Consider the following 18,196-nt stretch of genomic DNA (forward strand, 5'->3'; position numbering starts at 1 on the left):
AAATTCTTTGTTGGGTTTCATGTTTATATCTTAAGGCATTGTCAGCTAACTGAACCAACCCCTTAACCCATGGCACTTATGGTGCTGGCGCATGAGCTCTATGCTGCCACATAATGCCCAACTGTGCCTTACTAGCAATTCCTCTACTAGCAATTACTCTGCAATTCCAAATGATTCAGCTTTCTAAGAAACTTAACTCGGATTGAGTTGTCAGTATTTTCTAGTATACACATGCAAGCCATATAATTATACAAAGTCTGCACATGTCAAACTAAGAAGTTGCCACTGTTTCTGTGTATGTACCCTGTTTATAACATTTTCACAAAATCTCCCATGAAGAAACAGAAGTATGCAAAGACGAAACTTGGTTTTTGTTCACAGCAATGGTTTAATGGAAAGACTTAATCAGCATCAGGAAATATTGAACTGATGAAGAGAGAGCAATTTTTAGGACTTGATAAAGACACTCCATTTTCATCATTCATTTCAGGTCAACTATCTGAGGTTTGTTAAACATTCAAAAGCCACACATTTCCATTAAATGGCTCAAACTACTACTGCAATTAAAGGAGTGCACTGGATAAAGACAGGTGACAATAACCCTTTTGCTACTGAAGGCCTAAGTTTATATAGTTTTCAGTAGTTTAGATCAGTCTACTCACACCAGTCAAAGAGCACTTTAAGATGATTTTTTGACAAAGATCAGAGCTTCTCAGAAATGCCTCAATATCCTGTGATACAAGGCAAGTGGTATTAAGGTTGTACTTAAGCAACATTTTCTTTACCCCAAACACCTAAATCTACTTAATCTAAATGTATCAATAATAGTATAAAGTTAAGAAACATGGAAGTTAAATTTGCATTAAATAGCAATGTGCTTTAGAATACCTAGACACCACTTGAATCCTGGTCAATTTCCACAACTTAAGGTTGGCACCAAGTTACTGGGAAGCTTCTGATCTGTTTGGCATAGGATCCATTCCAAGAAAATAGAACATTTTAACCACTTGGTATGGTATGAAGCTCTAAAACAATCATTGTTGCATAAGAGCAGGAACACTTTAAATATATTGGTCTAAAATGTCTAATATATTTACAACCAGGAGTTGTTTAAAATAAAGGATAGGTTTGCTAAATAAAAGGAGTTTTCCCTCCCTGGGGTCTAAGTTAGAGTTTACTTCTAAATCCTCTACTCAGCAGTCATGGAACAGGAAGCAAGAGTCTTTTGTGCCATGTGTACTCCAAATATTATCAGGAAGATATTTCAAAGCACTGACTTCCATGTGACCAGCCAGGGAAAGATCTTCATTTCATAGGCCCCTAGGATGCATACAGTTGCTTCTTTGTGGCATGAGTCAAATCCACAGCCCAAAGTTGACAACCATAACTCAGCTACATACAGCTTTAAAGTGAAGTTTGGAAGAGGCAGATGAATCAGCCACATAAATGCAGTAGATTGCAGTCAGTACAAATGTGCGATGATCAGCAAAAAGGTAACTCTTCAAACAGTCCAGGTTTTTCACATCTAGAAATGCAATCCAGAATTGTTACATTAGAACAGAAGCTACACAAAACACAAATCTTTTTTTCAAATGCACCTGTCTTATTAGATTCAATTACTGGAAACATTAATATTGCTGGAATTGTGTAACTACACCCATGATATCCTTGAAAGGTTAAACGTACTCTGTATCAGCAGATCCTAGTTGTGGGCTACGTACTTTGCAGTGTACATTCCTGAAGCAATTGACCTGGATAAGGGTTCATAGACCAGTGCAACAGTTAGTCTATGCCTACACAATGCCATCATATGCACATTAAACTTTCCCCTCTCCCTTCAAACATGCCATGTGGCTAACAGAAGATAAACCTACAGAAACTCCAGAGCAAGGAAATTCCCTCGTCTGAAGGTCAATGTGGGCGAACTGTTACAGAGCAACTGAGTAGTGACACCCAGCATTGCAGATTGTCATCACTACCCATTCCATCACAAGAGTATTCAGTTTCGAGAATACGGCCACCTTTTTTCATCACAAAAATCTAAACTGTAGATATAGAACTTTAAAAACTAGTCCAAGTCTTGCTTAAAGATCCAAGGAACACAGGGCAAAATGACTGGGTTACAACAATGATTCATAGTTCAAGGAACCAGGGATGGTAATGTTTGATCCCTCAAGTTTTTAGGAACTTTGGCTGCTTGAAACCTTGGAGGTGAATAAACAAGCTTATCAAAGGAAAGGTGTTAAAAGACTCTTGCTAAAATGAGAAATGGCAGCTGAATGGTTACCTGTAGAGGATTCTGATATAGCCATTTCTCTCTCTCTCCATTCAGCTTCATACATGCAAAGAGGTCACACACTGTAGGAAGGCCGTAGTCCTGGAATAAAAGGCAGATTTCTCATTAAGCTGCGCCTAGTGTGACCCACCATGCTAATCCTGTATTTTTGAACAAGCTGCAAGTGGCACTAAAAAGTAATCTTAAGAAGCTAAGACTGCTCACCACAGACTTTCAAGGAACTTGTAGGAGGTATTTAAAAAATGTAATGCTAAAGGAGCCAGAGACAGTTGAGTGTTAATACATACGTGTGCCTTCTTGCGTTGCAGCCATTTGTCTTCTGCAGGAGGCTGACTGGAAGAGTCTGTGTTCGCTGAAGACAACACCCAGCTGTTTACATTAAGAGGGAGGTGGAATGGTTCTAGAAGCTCCAGAAGAGAACTCTTGCAACTCACTTCTGCTTTCTCCCTGCTTGCTTTCTCCTCTGCACCCAATACTATGGCCTCTGGCGTGGCTAGCCAGGCTGATAATGGGGTTTCAAGCAATTCTTTCAGTGGTTTTAGAATATCGGGACTGTCCTGTTCGCTTGCAGAAGGGACCGGTTCCTCCCCCAGCTGCTGAGAAGGATAGAGCCAGTTGTTCAGGGGAGGCTTAGCTTCACCAGGCTCAGTGATGGAGCTAGGTGTTTGTCCTACTGGCACTCCATTTTTATCCTTGCCTTCCTTCCGAAGAAGCCACTTGCACAGAGCTTCCTTCTCACAGTTTCCATCGCACACACACTCTGAAAAGCTAGAACATGGCTCATTGGCTCTGCATACATCTTCGACTTTGAAAGAGGGCTGCAGAAGCCAGGCATCATTGGTGGACGATTTCTTCCCTTCCAGGTGCTCACCGAGGCACCTGAGATTGCCAAGGTTTTCTATTTCTATACCCTTGGCCTGGGTGCCACAACAATTGTTGCAGGAATCGGCTTTGGGGAGCCAATCGCTGATATTGTATTCCTCCCTAAAGGGCTTAAACACACATTCCCACTTCTCCAAGGCATTCGTGTTTTCCGATTCAGAAGGCGTAAGCAGCCAGTCAGAAAGATCCATCTCTTCCTGCTCCAGGAGCTCCAACTCATCTATCTTTTCAATGGAAAAAGAGGAACTGACTGTGGAGGTGGAACTTTTGCGCCGGCGTGAATCCATTTTCTCAGGAGATCCTTCTTGTTGGTTCTGCAAGAGCCAATTCTCCAAGTTTCTCAGATTTCCCCAAGCTTGCTCCAAGTAACACATTTTGGGAGACTTTAAATCCTGGCAAACAAAATTGATACCAAACGTTAAAAACTTCCAGGAAAAAGTTCAATTAACAAGATACCATTTGCACCTTGGTGTAATGAAGAAAATGTAAAATGAGACATCCCACCAGTTCTAAAACTTACTTTTTCCCCAAGTACTGTAATCAATTAGAATACTTTACCTGGTTGGTCCCTGGTGAATGTGTTTTCAAGAGCCAGTCTTCGTAGTTCTTGCTAGGAACATGTGGACCAGAGCAGGCACTGTCAGATTTACTTCCAAGAAGCCAGTCAGAGAGTGGGCACCCCACAGTTCCAGAAGGCGGCTTCTGCTAACATCACAACAGCAAACTTATTGTTACACATTCAGTTCTGGTTGGAGATCACCAGGAAAAAACTACCACCACCCCAAGGAACAACCAAACCGTCATTGGAGCCTGACAGATTTATGAAGGGATTCTTTCAACATTTGAGCAGGAAACACTTTTAGAATCAGATTTGTTGTGAATTTGCACAGCATGCTCAGTTTAGACCTATTATCAAGTGCCATAATTGGTGGGTCATGGCATGATAGCTATTCACAGGAAATACGTAAGAGTTCTAAATATTGTAGCAACTCTCTACAGATGAAAGGCATGCTCGCTTATGGGGCATGCAAAAGGTAATCGCCCTGAAAAGTCAGAATAGGGGTGGGCCTGCTCTCCAGATCCTGAACTTCCCCACCTCCTGCTAGCAATTTTGACGTGGGCACAGCCACCCACCATCACCATGAGTTCAAACCACTTTTCAGGTAGTATGGATTCAAACAGTGCCTGCACAAGCCCTGCTTTTGGCAGAAATCAGGAACTCTGGAGTTGTAGCCATTCCCAGCAAGGCTTCCATTTGGCACAAAGTTGGAAAGGCACTGAATGCAAGTCCCACTTACTAAATGGCAATTTGAACTCTTTCTTTGCAGCAACTTCCTTTACCTGCTCCACATCTGATGTCAGATATGGGGCAGTTGGGCATGTTCTGGAAGACGTTCCCTGTTCCTGGATTGTAAGGTCACAGCAAGCACACTTGGTCCTGTACCTCTAATCAAGCCTTCTGTTAAGTCTCTCAAGTCACAGAACCCACAATGAAATGCTGGTAGATACTTCTATTCTGCTGCTATCATGCAGGAAACAACTTTTAACTCTACCTGCTCAAGTATGGCTGGCACAGGGCAGTTCTTCCCAGAAATCCATGGAGTGTAGTCTTCTTCATCATCAGAGGTTTGCTATTTTTAAATACACAGAGCAAGTCAGAATTATGATAAACTTACTGGTTGTAACTTACTTCTTACTGAGCTTGTCATTTTAAAACTCTGGAATTTTTCAAGCCAATAACATGTTGAAAACCATGAACTTATGCAGCCCTTCAGGATTGTAGCTACTGATTATAGGCTTCCAAGTGGCAGATACATAGAACAGATCCCACACCCTTGAGGAAATCCTCTACTCACCATTGTTGTGATTGAGCCAAAAGATGTGATGGCCTCACGAAGGAATGGCATATTCGCCTCAAAGCTCAGAATGGAATTTTCTTCTGGTTGGAGAGTTAAATTGCCCAGCCTGTCAAAGGGGTGGGGTGGGGGGAAAGAGAAAATATGCATCAAGCACTCAAACTTAAAAAGCAAATGATCATGAACATTATTTTCCATAGCCCCAAAATGAAGCCACTGTTCATTAGATAAAAAAAGTTGAGCAGATCCTGCTGAAAACAAGGCCTTCGTGACCTATTTTGAACTGTGCCAAGGATATTAGGCCTCTCAGGTCCTTATGAATTTGATCAACAAATCAAAACCAAGACACACATAGGTCAGTCACTTTCCAAGGTCACCATTTTTAAATCTGTAGTTCAATATTTTCAAGACACATTAGGAAATTGGAGATTCTATTTTGCAGGAAAATAAATTGTATGCAATCTCATACCACTGATAATGGTGTGAAACACACCTTGTAATTTTAGTAATTCTAAGCCTGGCAGTCAGATGAATTCAATAGATTTGCTTACCTCTCCAAACACGCCGAAATTTGATTGGCAAGGTCGTTACTGTGAGGCTGCTCCAGCTGATGGATGAGGCAATTGAACTGTCCTAACAACTGCAAGAGACAAAGGACTATACGTGACTTCACTGTGAACATCAAGAGCCAACTTCCGCAAGGCTCAGTATGGTGTTCTGCCAATCACAATTAGCACATACTCAAGGCTAAATTACTGTAGATCTGAACCAAGAGTTTCAAGCATAAACTGAACTAAGTGTACGGTTAGACCTTACCCAACAGAGTTGCTGGGCCTGCTGTTGCAAGGCTTCCTCTTTCAGCTGCTGAATGAGATCCACCTGCTCAAGCAACCAAACTTCACGGCTGCGCAAGCATTCCAGGTGGCGGCTGATGCAGCTGTGAATTTGAGCTTTCACCTGTAAGATAAAAAATGCTGGATTAGATCACTGTTCTTATGACTAGTTCTAAGCCACATGTGTCTGAAGTAGAATCAACCAAAGCCCATTTAATATCATTGTTATGCCAAGTTGTTTGTACTTCATGCAGTGGTGGGCCCCCATTTCAACGTGGAACATTTCAAGAGATAGTTAGCAAACAACTGACCCTTCTCCAAGGCTCCCAACACTGCCACAAGATGCATTTATAGTATTCCTTCCTGGCATTGATGAGGAATGATGAAGTATTCAGGTATAGTAAAGCAGGAGGTGCTGCTACATATGTGATGCTTTAGTATACATGGAGCAGCATCAAGATGATAACCTCCAGAATCAGCTATGGGATTTTTTTATTTATTTCTTCCCCTTCCTGTCCCCCAAATACCTCTCTCCAGTTGTCTTTAACTTGCTGTTCAGCCTTGACTACTCCAGCAATTGCTGTCTCCAAGTCCTTCTTAGCCCGAAGACACTTGACAAGGGGTTCCTTGCTGCTGGAGCTTGCACTTGTCTCTTGGGGTAGACTCATCCTTGACATTTCTAAAAAGAGAAACACAAAAAATAATGTGCCAATATGCCCCACTCAAACAAACAAAGGAGAATGAAATGGGCAACAGACTGCACAATATTGTTTTCACTATTCTAGATAATTTTGCCCCCCAGCCAGCATATTTGTGCCCAAGGATTCTTGCAACCCAAGTCTGTCTTAATTGTGCTGTTAGTCTTTTCTTTCCCAGTCCCTGACCTCTGCATTTTCAACAGATCAACACTTCCAGTATTTGTTAGGTGGAAGCAGCAGCTGCATTATCCATCTGGCTTCAGAGATGGCTTCTATCATCTTTGCACACTCCTGCCTTGCTCACAACAAGTTTAACTAATGCTCATGACCACAGATTATAAATTCAAGTTGTACATAGGCTTCCCAAAAACTCTTAAAATATTCTTTCAGACACCCACGATACTAGCACATTCCTAGAGTCAAGTTACACAACCAACAAACTCAAATATGTTTTACAGGACTTCAGATTGTAATTGGACAGAATGTTTCAATAAATGTTTTCCCCTATTAAAGCAAATCACCTGCACTTTCCAGAACCCAGCAGGGACCAGCTTTTCAATACCAGCCCCCAGTTCAATTCCACAAGGCCATATTCCATGCCCCTTGAAGCAATTTGTTGTTGTTGTTTTTCTTTCATTTGGGTGATTAAAGCAGCAGTCCTACACTTACTTAACAGAAATTCTATTGTCTGCAATAGGCCATGTTTTTGAGGGAAGATGTATATTGCACTCTTTTGTTGTTGTTGTTTTAGTTTTCAGCCCCATTACTTTTTATTTTATTACATTTTCACCCCTCTTTTCTTCCATCATTGAACTCAAGATGACACAGATGTGGTTCCCAGCACACAGAACTAAAATTTAGTTCAGTTTAAGATGCCTCAAAGACATGGGCATAGCCAAGGGGAGGCAGGGGCCTGTCCCCTGATATCTTCTTTTTGGGGGAATTTTTATCCGTGATCTCCCCTTAAAAGCTCCACAACTCCCCCTCCCCAACAAAAATCCTGGGCATGCTCACAGCCAGTCTATGCTACTGGCATTCTTTCGAATGTAAATCCAGCAAAGAATTCAGACACCAGCTTTAAGAATAATAGGTGCCACTCGGCCAAGTTTTACTCAGTGAGTAGACTCAGAGCTTAACGAGCATGAACCTTGCTCCAAGTAGCAGATCAGCGAAGCAGACGTAGCCTGTAAAGAAATCAAGACTTCTGGCCCCTGCACTCCTGAGGAATGTGGAAACGAGCAGCAGCTTCTGTTAATATTAACCAGCACGCGAAATGAAACCAGGCAACCTCGGCAGCCCGGTGCTCCGCTTATCTCCCCGCTAAGATCCAGGGGGTTTGCTCGCGTGTGCAGTTTTCAGAGCCGGGCGCTTCTCTGTTTCCTTGCATCCGAGGCGGCCGGCCCTGTGCACATTTCTCCCGGAAGAGGGCTTGATCCCAATTGTGCATCCTTGGGACCATTTTGGCTGCCTTGGGCTGCCCCTTCGCTTCCCTCCCGCCCTGCAATCCTGCATACCTTATGCACCGGTCTCTCACGTTTCTAGGGAGGACGAGGGCCGCTTCCTCCCGAGCCAGGGGCCGGCGCCTGCAGCACGAGATAACGCTATCCGCCCAGCGCAAGGCTGCTTTAAAGGCGCCTGCTTCCCAGAGCACATTCCGGGCCCGGCCCCCGGCTCCTCCCCCCTCCCGCCCTCCACGCCCACGTGGCCAGGGCCGCCACAGCTGGGACGGAGCCTTGCACGTCTTCGCGCAGGGGGGGGGGAGGGGGGAGGCTTGAAAACTGCCCAGCAACTCTCGCGGGGAGGGAGCCCGATCCGTCCTGCAGATCGGGGGCGAAAGGCCAAATGCAAATGCAAATGGAACCGAGAGGCACGTAGGCTTGTTCCAACGAGGGGGAAATCCGCCTCCTAAAAGAGGATCTGCCACTAGGCGCATGCCTGCCTTTGTAGATTTACGACTATTATGAATAATAATAAAATCTGTATAGCGCCCTATACCCGCAGGTCTCAGGGTGGTTCACAGGACCATCTCTAAGATGGTTTGGGTGCGGCCAGAGCTACTGCCATATTCCAACGCTTCATGTGGAACCTAAGGCTTGGTTTAGGGGTTATCATGCATGTTTCCTTTTATTTATACAGTGGTACCTCGGCTTTAGGTTACAGACTCCGCTAACCCAGAAATAATACTTCGGGTTATGAACTTTGCTTCAGGATGAGAACAGAAATCGTGCAGTGGCGGCGCAGCGGCAGCAGGTTGCCCCATTGGCTAAAGTGGTGCTTCAGGTTAAGAACAGTTTCAGGTTAAGAACAGACCTCCGGAACGAATTAAGTACTTAACCTGAGGTACCACTGTACTGTACATTGCTTCTGCACAGTGTTTGAAATATGGCATCCAGTAAAGTGTGCAGAGACGGCCAGCTCTCCTGAGCCGGAGGAGATCCGGCACGAAAGTCGGGCCACAATGGCCACTCTTTGAAAATGATGCAAAAAGCATTTCCCACAAGCATGTCAAATATAGCCCCATTGTTTCTCCAGTAAAGAGTCACAGTGTCCCTTTTAAAATTATTAAACATTCGTGCACAAAAGTGTGTCTTCAAACTATATTGCTGGCCAAAGGAAGATATGGCCTTACATCTATGAATGTCCAAAATGTGAAGTAGTGCTTGCATATATGTGCTATAAACACATAAAAGATAGCAGATGCCATCTTTTGGAAGCTTAGAAGGATACTGGTTTCAGTGTTAGAACTTTAGAAACGGCATATCAGGAAAGAAAATTCTTAACATAGTGTTATAAGAGTTATACGGGCTCCTGGATACCCCACAAGGGGAAAATAGCAGATTTTGTTTTACAACAATAGCTAAAGACTACTTACTGCACACACATGCCTTCAACTTACTGGAAAGTTATCCACTAAAGAGAGAGACACAGAAATGTGGCATTCTTAATTAGGTTTCAATCTTGGGACTACCAAAAGGTGTGCATTAAAAGAGGCCTGTTTCTTCAAGCCTTTGTTATGCCAAGCGCTTCCCCTACGGCCCCTCCAAAATGCAACCATTGGCCTGATCCTATATGCACATTTGACAGGCACGCACAACTTCCTTCCTTCCTCAAGGGCAAAAGTGCCACGTTGAAGCCCCGATTGAAAGAATCTCAGGATTGAGAAATGTTTCTGCAGGCATCCACTTACAGAAGAGCCGGTATTGGCTAAGGGTGTGCGGGGGGGGGGGGGTGTAGAGCTGCATCAGTTGCTGTTGGGACTGTAACTTGCACCCCCCCCCCAAAAAAAAAAAAACCATTAGCCAGCTTGGACTTCAACTTCTATCAGCCCCTGCCAAGTGTCTAGGTTTCGAAGCACAGGTTTCCTTCTACTGAGCTAGATGGATTTATGGTCCAGCTCGGTATGAGGCATCTTTAAATGTTGCAAGAGAACATGAATAGGATTAGGTGTCCAAACCAGCCCAGTAAGTGTGGCTATTAGAATTACCATCCAAAGCCCAGTGATACAAAATCACACATGGTGGCGTGCTCCTGTTCAGCCTTCCAGCCAGCTTGCCAGACCATTTTCCAGGGCACTCCATTCCCCACCAACAGCCAGCCAGCAATCCATGTGCGCAGAGCATACATCGCCCTCATGTAGCTATTAAGAGTCAACCCTGAGGAAGTACACTCTCAAAAGATTCTGTTACTTCTGCAATTCATGGTGCTCCCCCCCAAAACTTGCTCCCTGTGTAAGTAGTGCTGTTTTGACTATGGAAGACTCCGTGTTTGAAAGAAGTTCATTTTTAGTAAGGGGTAAAGGGACCCCTGTGCACGCGGGTGGCGCTGTGGGTAAAAGCCTCAGTGCCTAGGGCTTGCTGATCGAAAGGTCGGCGGTTCGAATCCCCGCGGCGGGGTGCGCTCCCACTGCTCAGTCCCAGCGCCTGCCAACCTAGCAGTTTGAAAGCACCCCCAGGTGCAAGTAGATAAATAGGGACCGCTTACTGGCGGGAAGGTAAACGGCGTTTCCGTGTGCTGCGCTGGCTCGCCAGATGCAGCTTGTCACGCTGGCCACGTGACCCGGAAGTGTCTCCGGACAGCGCTGGTCCCCGGCCTCTTGAGTGAGATGGGCACACCAACCCCAGAGTCTGTCAAGACTGGCCCGTACGGGCAGGGGTACCTTTACCTTTAAAGGGACCCCTGACCATTAGGTCTAGTCGTGGCCAACTCTGGGGTTGCGGCGCTCATCTCGCTTTATTGGCCGAGGGAGCCGGCATACAGCTTCCGGGTCATGTGGCCAACATGACTAAGCCGTTTCTGGCAAACCAGAGCAGCACACGGAAACGCCGTTTACCTTCCCACCGGAGTGGTACCTATTTATCTACTTGCACTTTGACGTGCTTTTGAACTGCTAGGTGGGCAGGAGCTGGGACCAAGCAACGGGAGCTCACCCTGTCACAGAGATTTGAACCGCTGACCTTCTGATCGGCAAGCCCTAGGCTCTGTGGTTTAACCCACAGCGCCACCTGCGTCTCTAGCACATTTTTAGTATATAATAAATTATTTTTACACTTATTCACACCTCTTTTCCTCCAAGAGCTGAAGGCAATATACCCCAGTATATTCTACCCCAGCCACCCAATTCTATCATCTCAACCAGCCTACAAAGTTAGGGCACAAAGTTGTGAGGGCACAAATTTTCCAAGGCCATCAGGTGAACGTTATTGCTGAGCACTCCAGACACAACAACACACCAGCCTTCTCTCAAATCAACAAGTGTAGCATACACCCAAAAATCAAATATAAACTATTAGCTCAACTTTCACCATTTGTACTTTTGCAGCCAACCCTGGGCATATAAGTGGTTTATACCCCTTCCTATTTCTTTCTTTATTTTACTGCAGCAATACTTGAATGATCAAATGAAACAAATTAAAATGTTAAGCCAATTAAGGCTGCAGATAACATAATTCTTTTGCAAGTTTGTCTGCTAAGCATTTGTGGGACAAACTACGAGTAGTTTTGTCAAATGTAGTCCTTATTATCCATAATCAGCATTTAAATAAACCTGCATTACTCAACAATGTTTTTAGTTAATTGCTTACAAGATGACAGTCCTTCTTGCCTGCTTAATGCAGGTGTTCAGTGAGATCATTCTAGGTTTAGTTTGTTTTGCCTGAAGAATCATACTAATATCCAGCTGCCAGCTTAAACCACAAAATGTTGCAATATATCCCACTGTTATTCCCTACCTGACAAAGCTTACATAATTCAAGCACAGACATGTGTATAATGGAATTATTTCTTGTTTGGTACTACTTGGAAAACAAAATGTGCACTGCAAGGGGCTGGATTACCCTCAAGGTCCAAACTCTACCATGCTATGATCTCACTGGCATCTGTATGTGAGGAGATATCAGAGTTCTTGTGATATTTGACTTCAGATAGGGTTAAGGCTGACTTCAGTTGTTTTTATTTTGATTCTGTATTTTGTGGTTTTATATTCTGATTTCATCCTGTGAACCGCCCTGAGACCTGTGGGTATAGGGTGGTATAATAATAATAATAATAATAATAATAATAATAATAATGGCAGCATGTTCACACATATCACAAGCAGCATGCAGACTTTAATAATAGGAATGTTCCAGATTACCCACTCATCAGGACAAGGAAGCAGATATCCTACACTTGATCTTAGCCAAAAGGCCGAGAAGCCACCTCTCCCAAGTTTCTCCTATTCTAGGGTTGCCATACGTCCGGAATTCCCGGGCATAGCCAGAATACGGCAGTTGGAAACAGTGTCTGGGTGGAAATAGCTTGAGTGTCATATCTGCCAGAAGTCTCCTTAAAAATAGCTCAACAACTTTTGTGTCCAAATTTTCACCCTTTGAAATATGGCAACCCTTTCTATTCCAAAACACCTCCCACATATGAGCTCTAAGCTACCTTACCTTCTGAAATGTATCCTAACTCCATAGTCAACTATAGTCAACAAACTATAGATCCTATAAGTCACGAGACTTCCACAAAAGCTCAAGGATTGTTAATGATTGTAGGACCAAAACACAAGAAGAAGAAGCTGTGTTACATATGCAGACAAAATGGGTCAGGATGTTCCGAAAAGCAACATGGCCTTTCCTTGAAACACACAACTCACTGTGCCAAAGACTGAAAGCAGACGTATAGGTACAAGTTAGTTCAAACAACCCTCTATAATGGAACTAGAAGATATTTTAGGTTCATTACAAGAGGAACTGCAACTCTTGCAACATTGTGTTCCTGTTTCATAGAATATATCATTTCTAAAGTATGTTGTGGAAAGAAGCACTTATTAGCAATACCACAGGCCTCCCGCCTCCTATATTCTGGCACTGTGTTATGTTAGAGAACCTAAATTTCCAGCATAGCTAAGTCCTCCCCTTCCCATCTACATGAGCACGAATAGTTAACCAAGTAACTGCATGCAACCACAAGGAATACTGTATGGATACAACTGCTTTACATGCACCATTAAGTATGTCTGTGTCAGATATTCCAGTAGCAACATCATTTTTTACTAAACCTAATTAATGCTCTGTTCGCTTGAAACTAAAAACCAAACACTTCTTCCCATATAACTTCTTCCTGCCCAGCTTCTTAAAAACAAAGAGCACAAGGCAAATAAAAACTATGGGTGGAATCCAACTTTGTGAGCTTGGACTGCCCCTCACACAGTCTGGAGGATCCCCATGCAAAGACTCGTGGTGTTCATGAGGGGTTGGAGGAAGGAGGGGAAAGGAAAGACCAAGCCAACTTACCCACACATACAGTATTTATGTCAGTCACTTGGGACCTACAAGGAAAGGGGGGAACTGCCCAGTGAACCTTATAGTCAAGAGACTGTTTACAAGCTAAAGACATTCCCTGCTCCATACTATAATAATAATAATAATAATAATAATAATAATAATAATAATAATAATTTATTATTTATACCCCGCCCATCTGGCTGAGTTTCCCCAGCCACTCTGGGCGGCTCCCAATCAGTATTAAAAACAATACAGCATTACATATTAAAAACATCCCTGAACAGGGCTGCCTTAAGATGTCTTCTGAACGTCAGGTAATTCTTTATCTCTTTGACATCTGATGGGAGGGCGTTCCACAGGGCGGGCGCCACTACCGAGAAGGCCCTCTGTCTGGTTCCCTGTAGCCTCACTTCTCGCAATGAGGGAACCGCCAGAAGGCCCTCGGTGCTGGATCTCAGTGTCCGGGCTGAACGATGGGGGTGGAGACGCTCCTTCAGGTATACAGGACCGAGGCCGTTTAGGGCTTTAAAGGTCAGCACCAACACTTTGAATCGTGCTCGGAAACGTACTGGGAGCCAATGCAGATCTCTCAGAACCGGTGTTATGTGGTCCCGGCGGCCACTCCCAGTCACCAGTCTAGCTGCCGCATTCTGGATTAATTGCAGTTTCCGGGTCATCTTCAAAGGTAGCCCCACGTAGAGCGCATTGCAGTAGTCCAAGCGTGAGATAACTAGAGCATGCACCACTCTGGCGAGACAGTCCGCGGGGAGGTAGGGTCTTAGCCTGCGTACCAGGTGGAGCTGGTAGACAGCTGCCCTGGACACAGAGTTAATCTGCGCCTCCATGGACAGCTGTGAGTCCAAAATGACTCCCAGGCTGCGCACCTGGTCCTTCAGGGGCACAGTTACCCCATTCAGGACCAGGGAATCCTCCACACCTGCCCGCCTCCTGTCCCCCAAAAACAGTACTTCTGTCTTGTCAGGATTCAACCTCAATCTGTTAGCCGCCATCCAACCTCCAACTGCCTCCAGGCACTCACACAGGACCTTCACCGCCTTCACTGGTTCTGATTTAAAGGAGAGGTAGAGCTGGGTGTCATCTGCATACTGATGAACACCCAGTCCAAACCCCCTGATGTTCTCTCCCAGCGGCTTCATATAGATATTAAAAAGCATGGGGGAGAGGACAGAACCCTGAGGCACCCCACAAGTGAGAGCCCAGGGGTCTGAACCCTCACCCCCCACCACCACCTTCTGGACACGGCCCAGGAGGAAGGAGCGGAACCACTGTATAACAGTGCCCCCAGCTCCCAGCCCCTCTAGACGGTCCAGAAGGATGTTAAGGTCGATGGTGTCAAAGGCCGCTGAGAGATCCAGCAGAACTAGGAAACAGCTCTCACCTTTGTCCCTAGCCCGCCGGAGATCATCAACCAGCGCGACCAAGGCAGTTTCAGTCCCATGGTGAGGCCTGAATCCCGATTGGAAGGGATCCAAATTGGAAGGGACTGGAAGGGATACAACTTGCACACGCCAGACAAAGCCTATCAAAGCAAAAGGAAGTTAACACTGACATTCTTGACAACTGTCTGTCCTAACACTAATAGTATTTTCTAAGGTTATAACTAGGAACTGGAGTATCCCCATCACAGCCAGTACATGCATGGGGTTATATCCTTACTGTGTGTGCAGCAATGGGGGGGGGCATATTTGAGATATAATGTGAAGTAAAATAAACACAACCACTTCATGTTACCCAGTGCTCCTCTATTTTAATAGACACATAATGCTCTGTGTGGTTTTCCAACAAATCATTTTGAAGGGACTGCAAATCCAATCCCACCTTCAAAACATGTGGTGCCTGAAAGGTTTTGTGGTCACATTCTTCGCATGCTCGTAAACACAAGATTATATTCTTACAGAATCATCAAGTCACCTACTTTATGACTTGCCAGTTTTCCATTATCTATGTGTTTCTATTAAAAAGAGACCAAAGGGAAAAAACAACTTTGTTCTATTTTGACAACCTTTCCTCTTAATCCAATACAAGAGAGAAAAACATAAAACACATGCAAATAAAAGCTGCAGCATAAAGCCTCAGGAATTTCCCCTAAAAACCCAGAAGCTTCAACAAAAAGCCACTTGCCCATGTCTCAACAACAGGACTCAACTTTTAATAAACATATATCACTGAAACCAAGTATACTTCCTTTTACCCCCAACACAGAACATTGGTGGGAAGAAACAAGACAGGTTGAAGATTAATTGGTTCTTGAATTATAGATGTATGGTTTTGTTGTTATTTCACAAGAAACTAAATCTGCTGAAGCATATACCAGTATTTTTAATATGCAAACTCCGGAAGGTGTGGTAAGTGGCTTTTATACTAAGACCAAGATTCAGAGACTCTTAAATGCATGCACTTCCCAATTTTCTACACACATCACTTCCAGCACTATGACAAAGTCCCAATTCTAGCTTTTAGGAGAATAGTAGGCAATAGGGAAGGCTGCTGCTGAAAATAATTACTCCTAACTGCTGTGCAAGTGAAGCTTCCTGAGATGCACACAGGCCACTATGTCATCACTAAGGCAGAGCTGGGATTTCATAAGTTCCTTTCCTAAATTTCCTTTACCTTGATACCAGGGTGAGAGAGTATTAAGCAGAGATGAATGTAAATGCCGTTTCCCTTAAAGAAATTTCTCTCCCTTTTCAAAGCCCAAGATAATCTTATATCCCACAACTCCATTTCCCTCTAGCTTTCAGCATGCAGACACTTAATCTCAAACATTTAAATAGCTCTTGCTGTCATGCAGTTCTACATTCTTGCTTCTTAGCAGGGGCTGAAAGTTCTCCCTGTGCCCAACTGTAGTGATAAGCATATTATATTATTGTTATTATTTATACTCCACCCATCTGGCGGGGTATACAGCCCTGCTGTATCTACCATGACACTCACATCTGCAACCAAATTATTTTGAAGACAAGAATTGCACCAGCCACTGTAACCTCAAAGCTTTCAGTAATGCACCAGAGAGACTGGTGCTGCAATCATACCACGCAAGGAATTGCAAGGTATGGCTGCACCTGCCAGGGAAGTTCTGGCCTTTTTGAGAGGCAACCCCACCCACTCCATAACAACCGTACTAGACAACAATTGCACTGTGTAGCAACTTTCCCCTATCCACATCAGCTACAGCTTGCCACCACTGCCTCTTAATTCCTAATATAAGTAACCAACCAGCGAAACACTTAACTCTAGCTTGATCATGTCCAATGTTTGGATTTATATATAAAAGACAGAGATCATGATTCCACCCTTCCTATGTGGTACAGGGCATCATAATTCCAATTTTGCTGATGTGGTGAGGCTAGACTGAGGGATAAGGATAGCTGTATATTCAAAATCATCTACCAAGGTGGGTTGAAGGTAGGTTGAGATCTGGGCAATTTATGGTAGACTTGCAAGAGTTGGACTCTCAGATTATTTAACGATAGCAGCAGCAAAGCTCCCACCTCATCCTCAATTAGATGGCTAAAATGAAGAAAACCAAGTGGAGATTGCTATGAACCCAGTTCTGCTACTGAAAAGCAACAGGCTTGTCATCTTAATTCTAAAAATATAATTTCCCATCCTGTCCCCCCACAATGTTCCAGTTGCTGGATCAAGTAAAAACAATGACAACAAAGGAAATCCTGTAAGACATAAGTCCGCCCAGCATTGTTTAAGAGCATCAATACTGTGTAGCCAATATATGAATCCAGACCCTCTCACAGGAACGAGCACCAGGGAGACCCATGTTCAAATCCCCCACTTGGGTCATGAAACTCACTGGGTGGCCTTGGGCTACTCGCTGCCTCTCTGCCTAGCCTACCTCACAAGGTTGTTGTCACTGCTTTTTTAAAGGAAAAATATGGTACTGGTACTGACCATGAAGTTGTTACAGTAAGTGCCACACTTTTAAGATGAACTGTTGGGGGAGCTGCTGGTACTGCGTACCCTTGAGTACCCCCAAAACCACTGGTTGTTGTTGGGGTTAAATGAGCAGAACATTGCATGCATTTTGAGCTGCTTGGGCTATGAATGCGATCGATAAATGGCATTAATAAACAGGTGAGAATGTGAGCCACCCTCGCCACGGGTTTTCTTAGGCCCCCAACGACACCCAAAACATTTTTTTTAATTTTATTTGGCAGGGGGAGGGGCTTATGTTCAATCCCCAACCGCAGAAATACCAGACACTTTCAGCATCAGGAAGCAACGCAGGGCCTAGGCGTTACATTTCACGGTGAACGCCAAGAAAGACTGACACGCGTTGGACTCTTCCCACGTGCAGTTACGTAACCGGCTCCTGGGACGGAAAGCGGAGGGCAATATAAGTCAAGGCGAGCTTCTCCGCCCCACCTCCCTCAACACCCTCACGTCGGACAGCGGCCCTTCCTCCCAACCCGCGGCTCCCACCTTCTGTCTCACCCGGCAACCTGCAGACAGCGGCCGTCGCAAAGGCGAAAATCCCCGACGAAGCGACTTTCCCCTCAAGGAGCTCAGGCCGGAAAAGAGAGTTCGCGGGGTGGAGCGGGGGCAAGATATCGCGAGATTTCCGCGGAGGCCCGGCGCCTACGGGTGACGGTATTCGGCCGCCCCCTCAGCGGCACCAACGGAAGCGCCCGGGAGGAGAAGCATGCGCACTCGCGCCTCCAGAAGCCGCTGCCCGGACTCAATTGTGGGCGACGTCGCTTCCACCTCCTCTTTACGTAAAGCAGGCTGGAAAATAGCTCGTAGCTCAAAGAAATAGCCGGGGAGGTTGTTTGGTTCAAGACTTTCCCCTTGGCCTCGGCCTCGGCCTCGGGCTTACTAAGCTTTTTTT

At 44.8% G+C, this 18,196-nt stretch overlaps 1 protein-coding gene across 5 annotated transcripts; it reads right to left on the reverse strand.

The window, feature by feature from the left end:
- Nucleotides 1-368: 368 nt before the first annotated feature.
- NCOA4 (nuclear receptor coactivator 4) lies at nucleotides 369-17,947 on the reverse strand. 5 transcript variants are annotated; one of them, XM_081861206.1, is made up of 10 exons: nucleotides 17,803-17,947; nucleotides 6,395-6,546; nucleotides 5,851-5,991; nucleotides 5,586-5,674; nucleotides 5,035-5,143; nucleotides 4,732-4,809; nucleotides 3,737-3,880; nucleotides 2,584-3,570; nucleotides 2,288-2,377; nucleotides 369-1,525 (listed from the first exon to the last, which is right to left on the reverse strand). In XM_081861206.1, exons 2-10 carry the CDS (start codon nucleotides 6,542-6,544, stop codon nucleotides 1,520-1,522), a joined length of 1,794 nt encoding a protein of 597 aa, XP_081717332.1. In that variant the 5' UTR covers nucleotides 6,545-6,546; nucleotides 17,803-17,947; the 3' UTR covers nucleotides 369-1,519. The 5 variants fall into 5 exon arrangements, with proteins under 5 accessions (XP_081717332.1, XP_081717328.1, XP_081717330.1 ...); XM_081861202.1 differs by having other exon boundaries at nucleotides 3,737-3,883; XM_081861204.1 differs by having other exon boundaries at nucleotides 3,737-3,883; nucleotides 17,791-17,889.
- Between the last annotated feature and the right edge of the window lie 249 nt (nucleotides 17,948-18,196).

This window comes from Podarcis erhardii (assembly GCF_964252035.2).
Source record: "Podarcis erhardii genome assembly, chromosome: 5".
Taxonomy (NCBI): Eukaryota; Metazoa; Chordata; class Lepidosauria; order Squamata; family Lacertidae; genus Podarcis; species Podarcis erhardii.

Bases quoted from the DNA above. Each gene is read 5' to 3' on its own strand.
- NCOA4 (XM_081861202.1), bottom strand. From the start codon at position 6,544: ATGTCAAGGATGAGTCTACCCCAAGAGACAAGTGCAAGCTCCAGCAGC. The intron at 5,675-5,850 runs GTAAGGTCTAAC...TGTCTCTTGCAG, and splicing joins AGGCCCAGCAACTCTGTTGG to TTGTTAGGACAGTTCAATTG. The intron at 3,571-3,736 runs GTAAAGTATTCT...TTTGTTTGCCAG, and splicing joins ATTCACCAGGGACCAACCAG to GATTTAAAGTCTCCCAAAAT.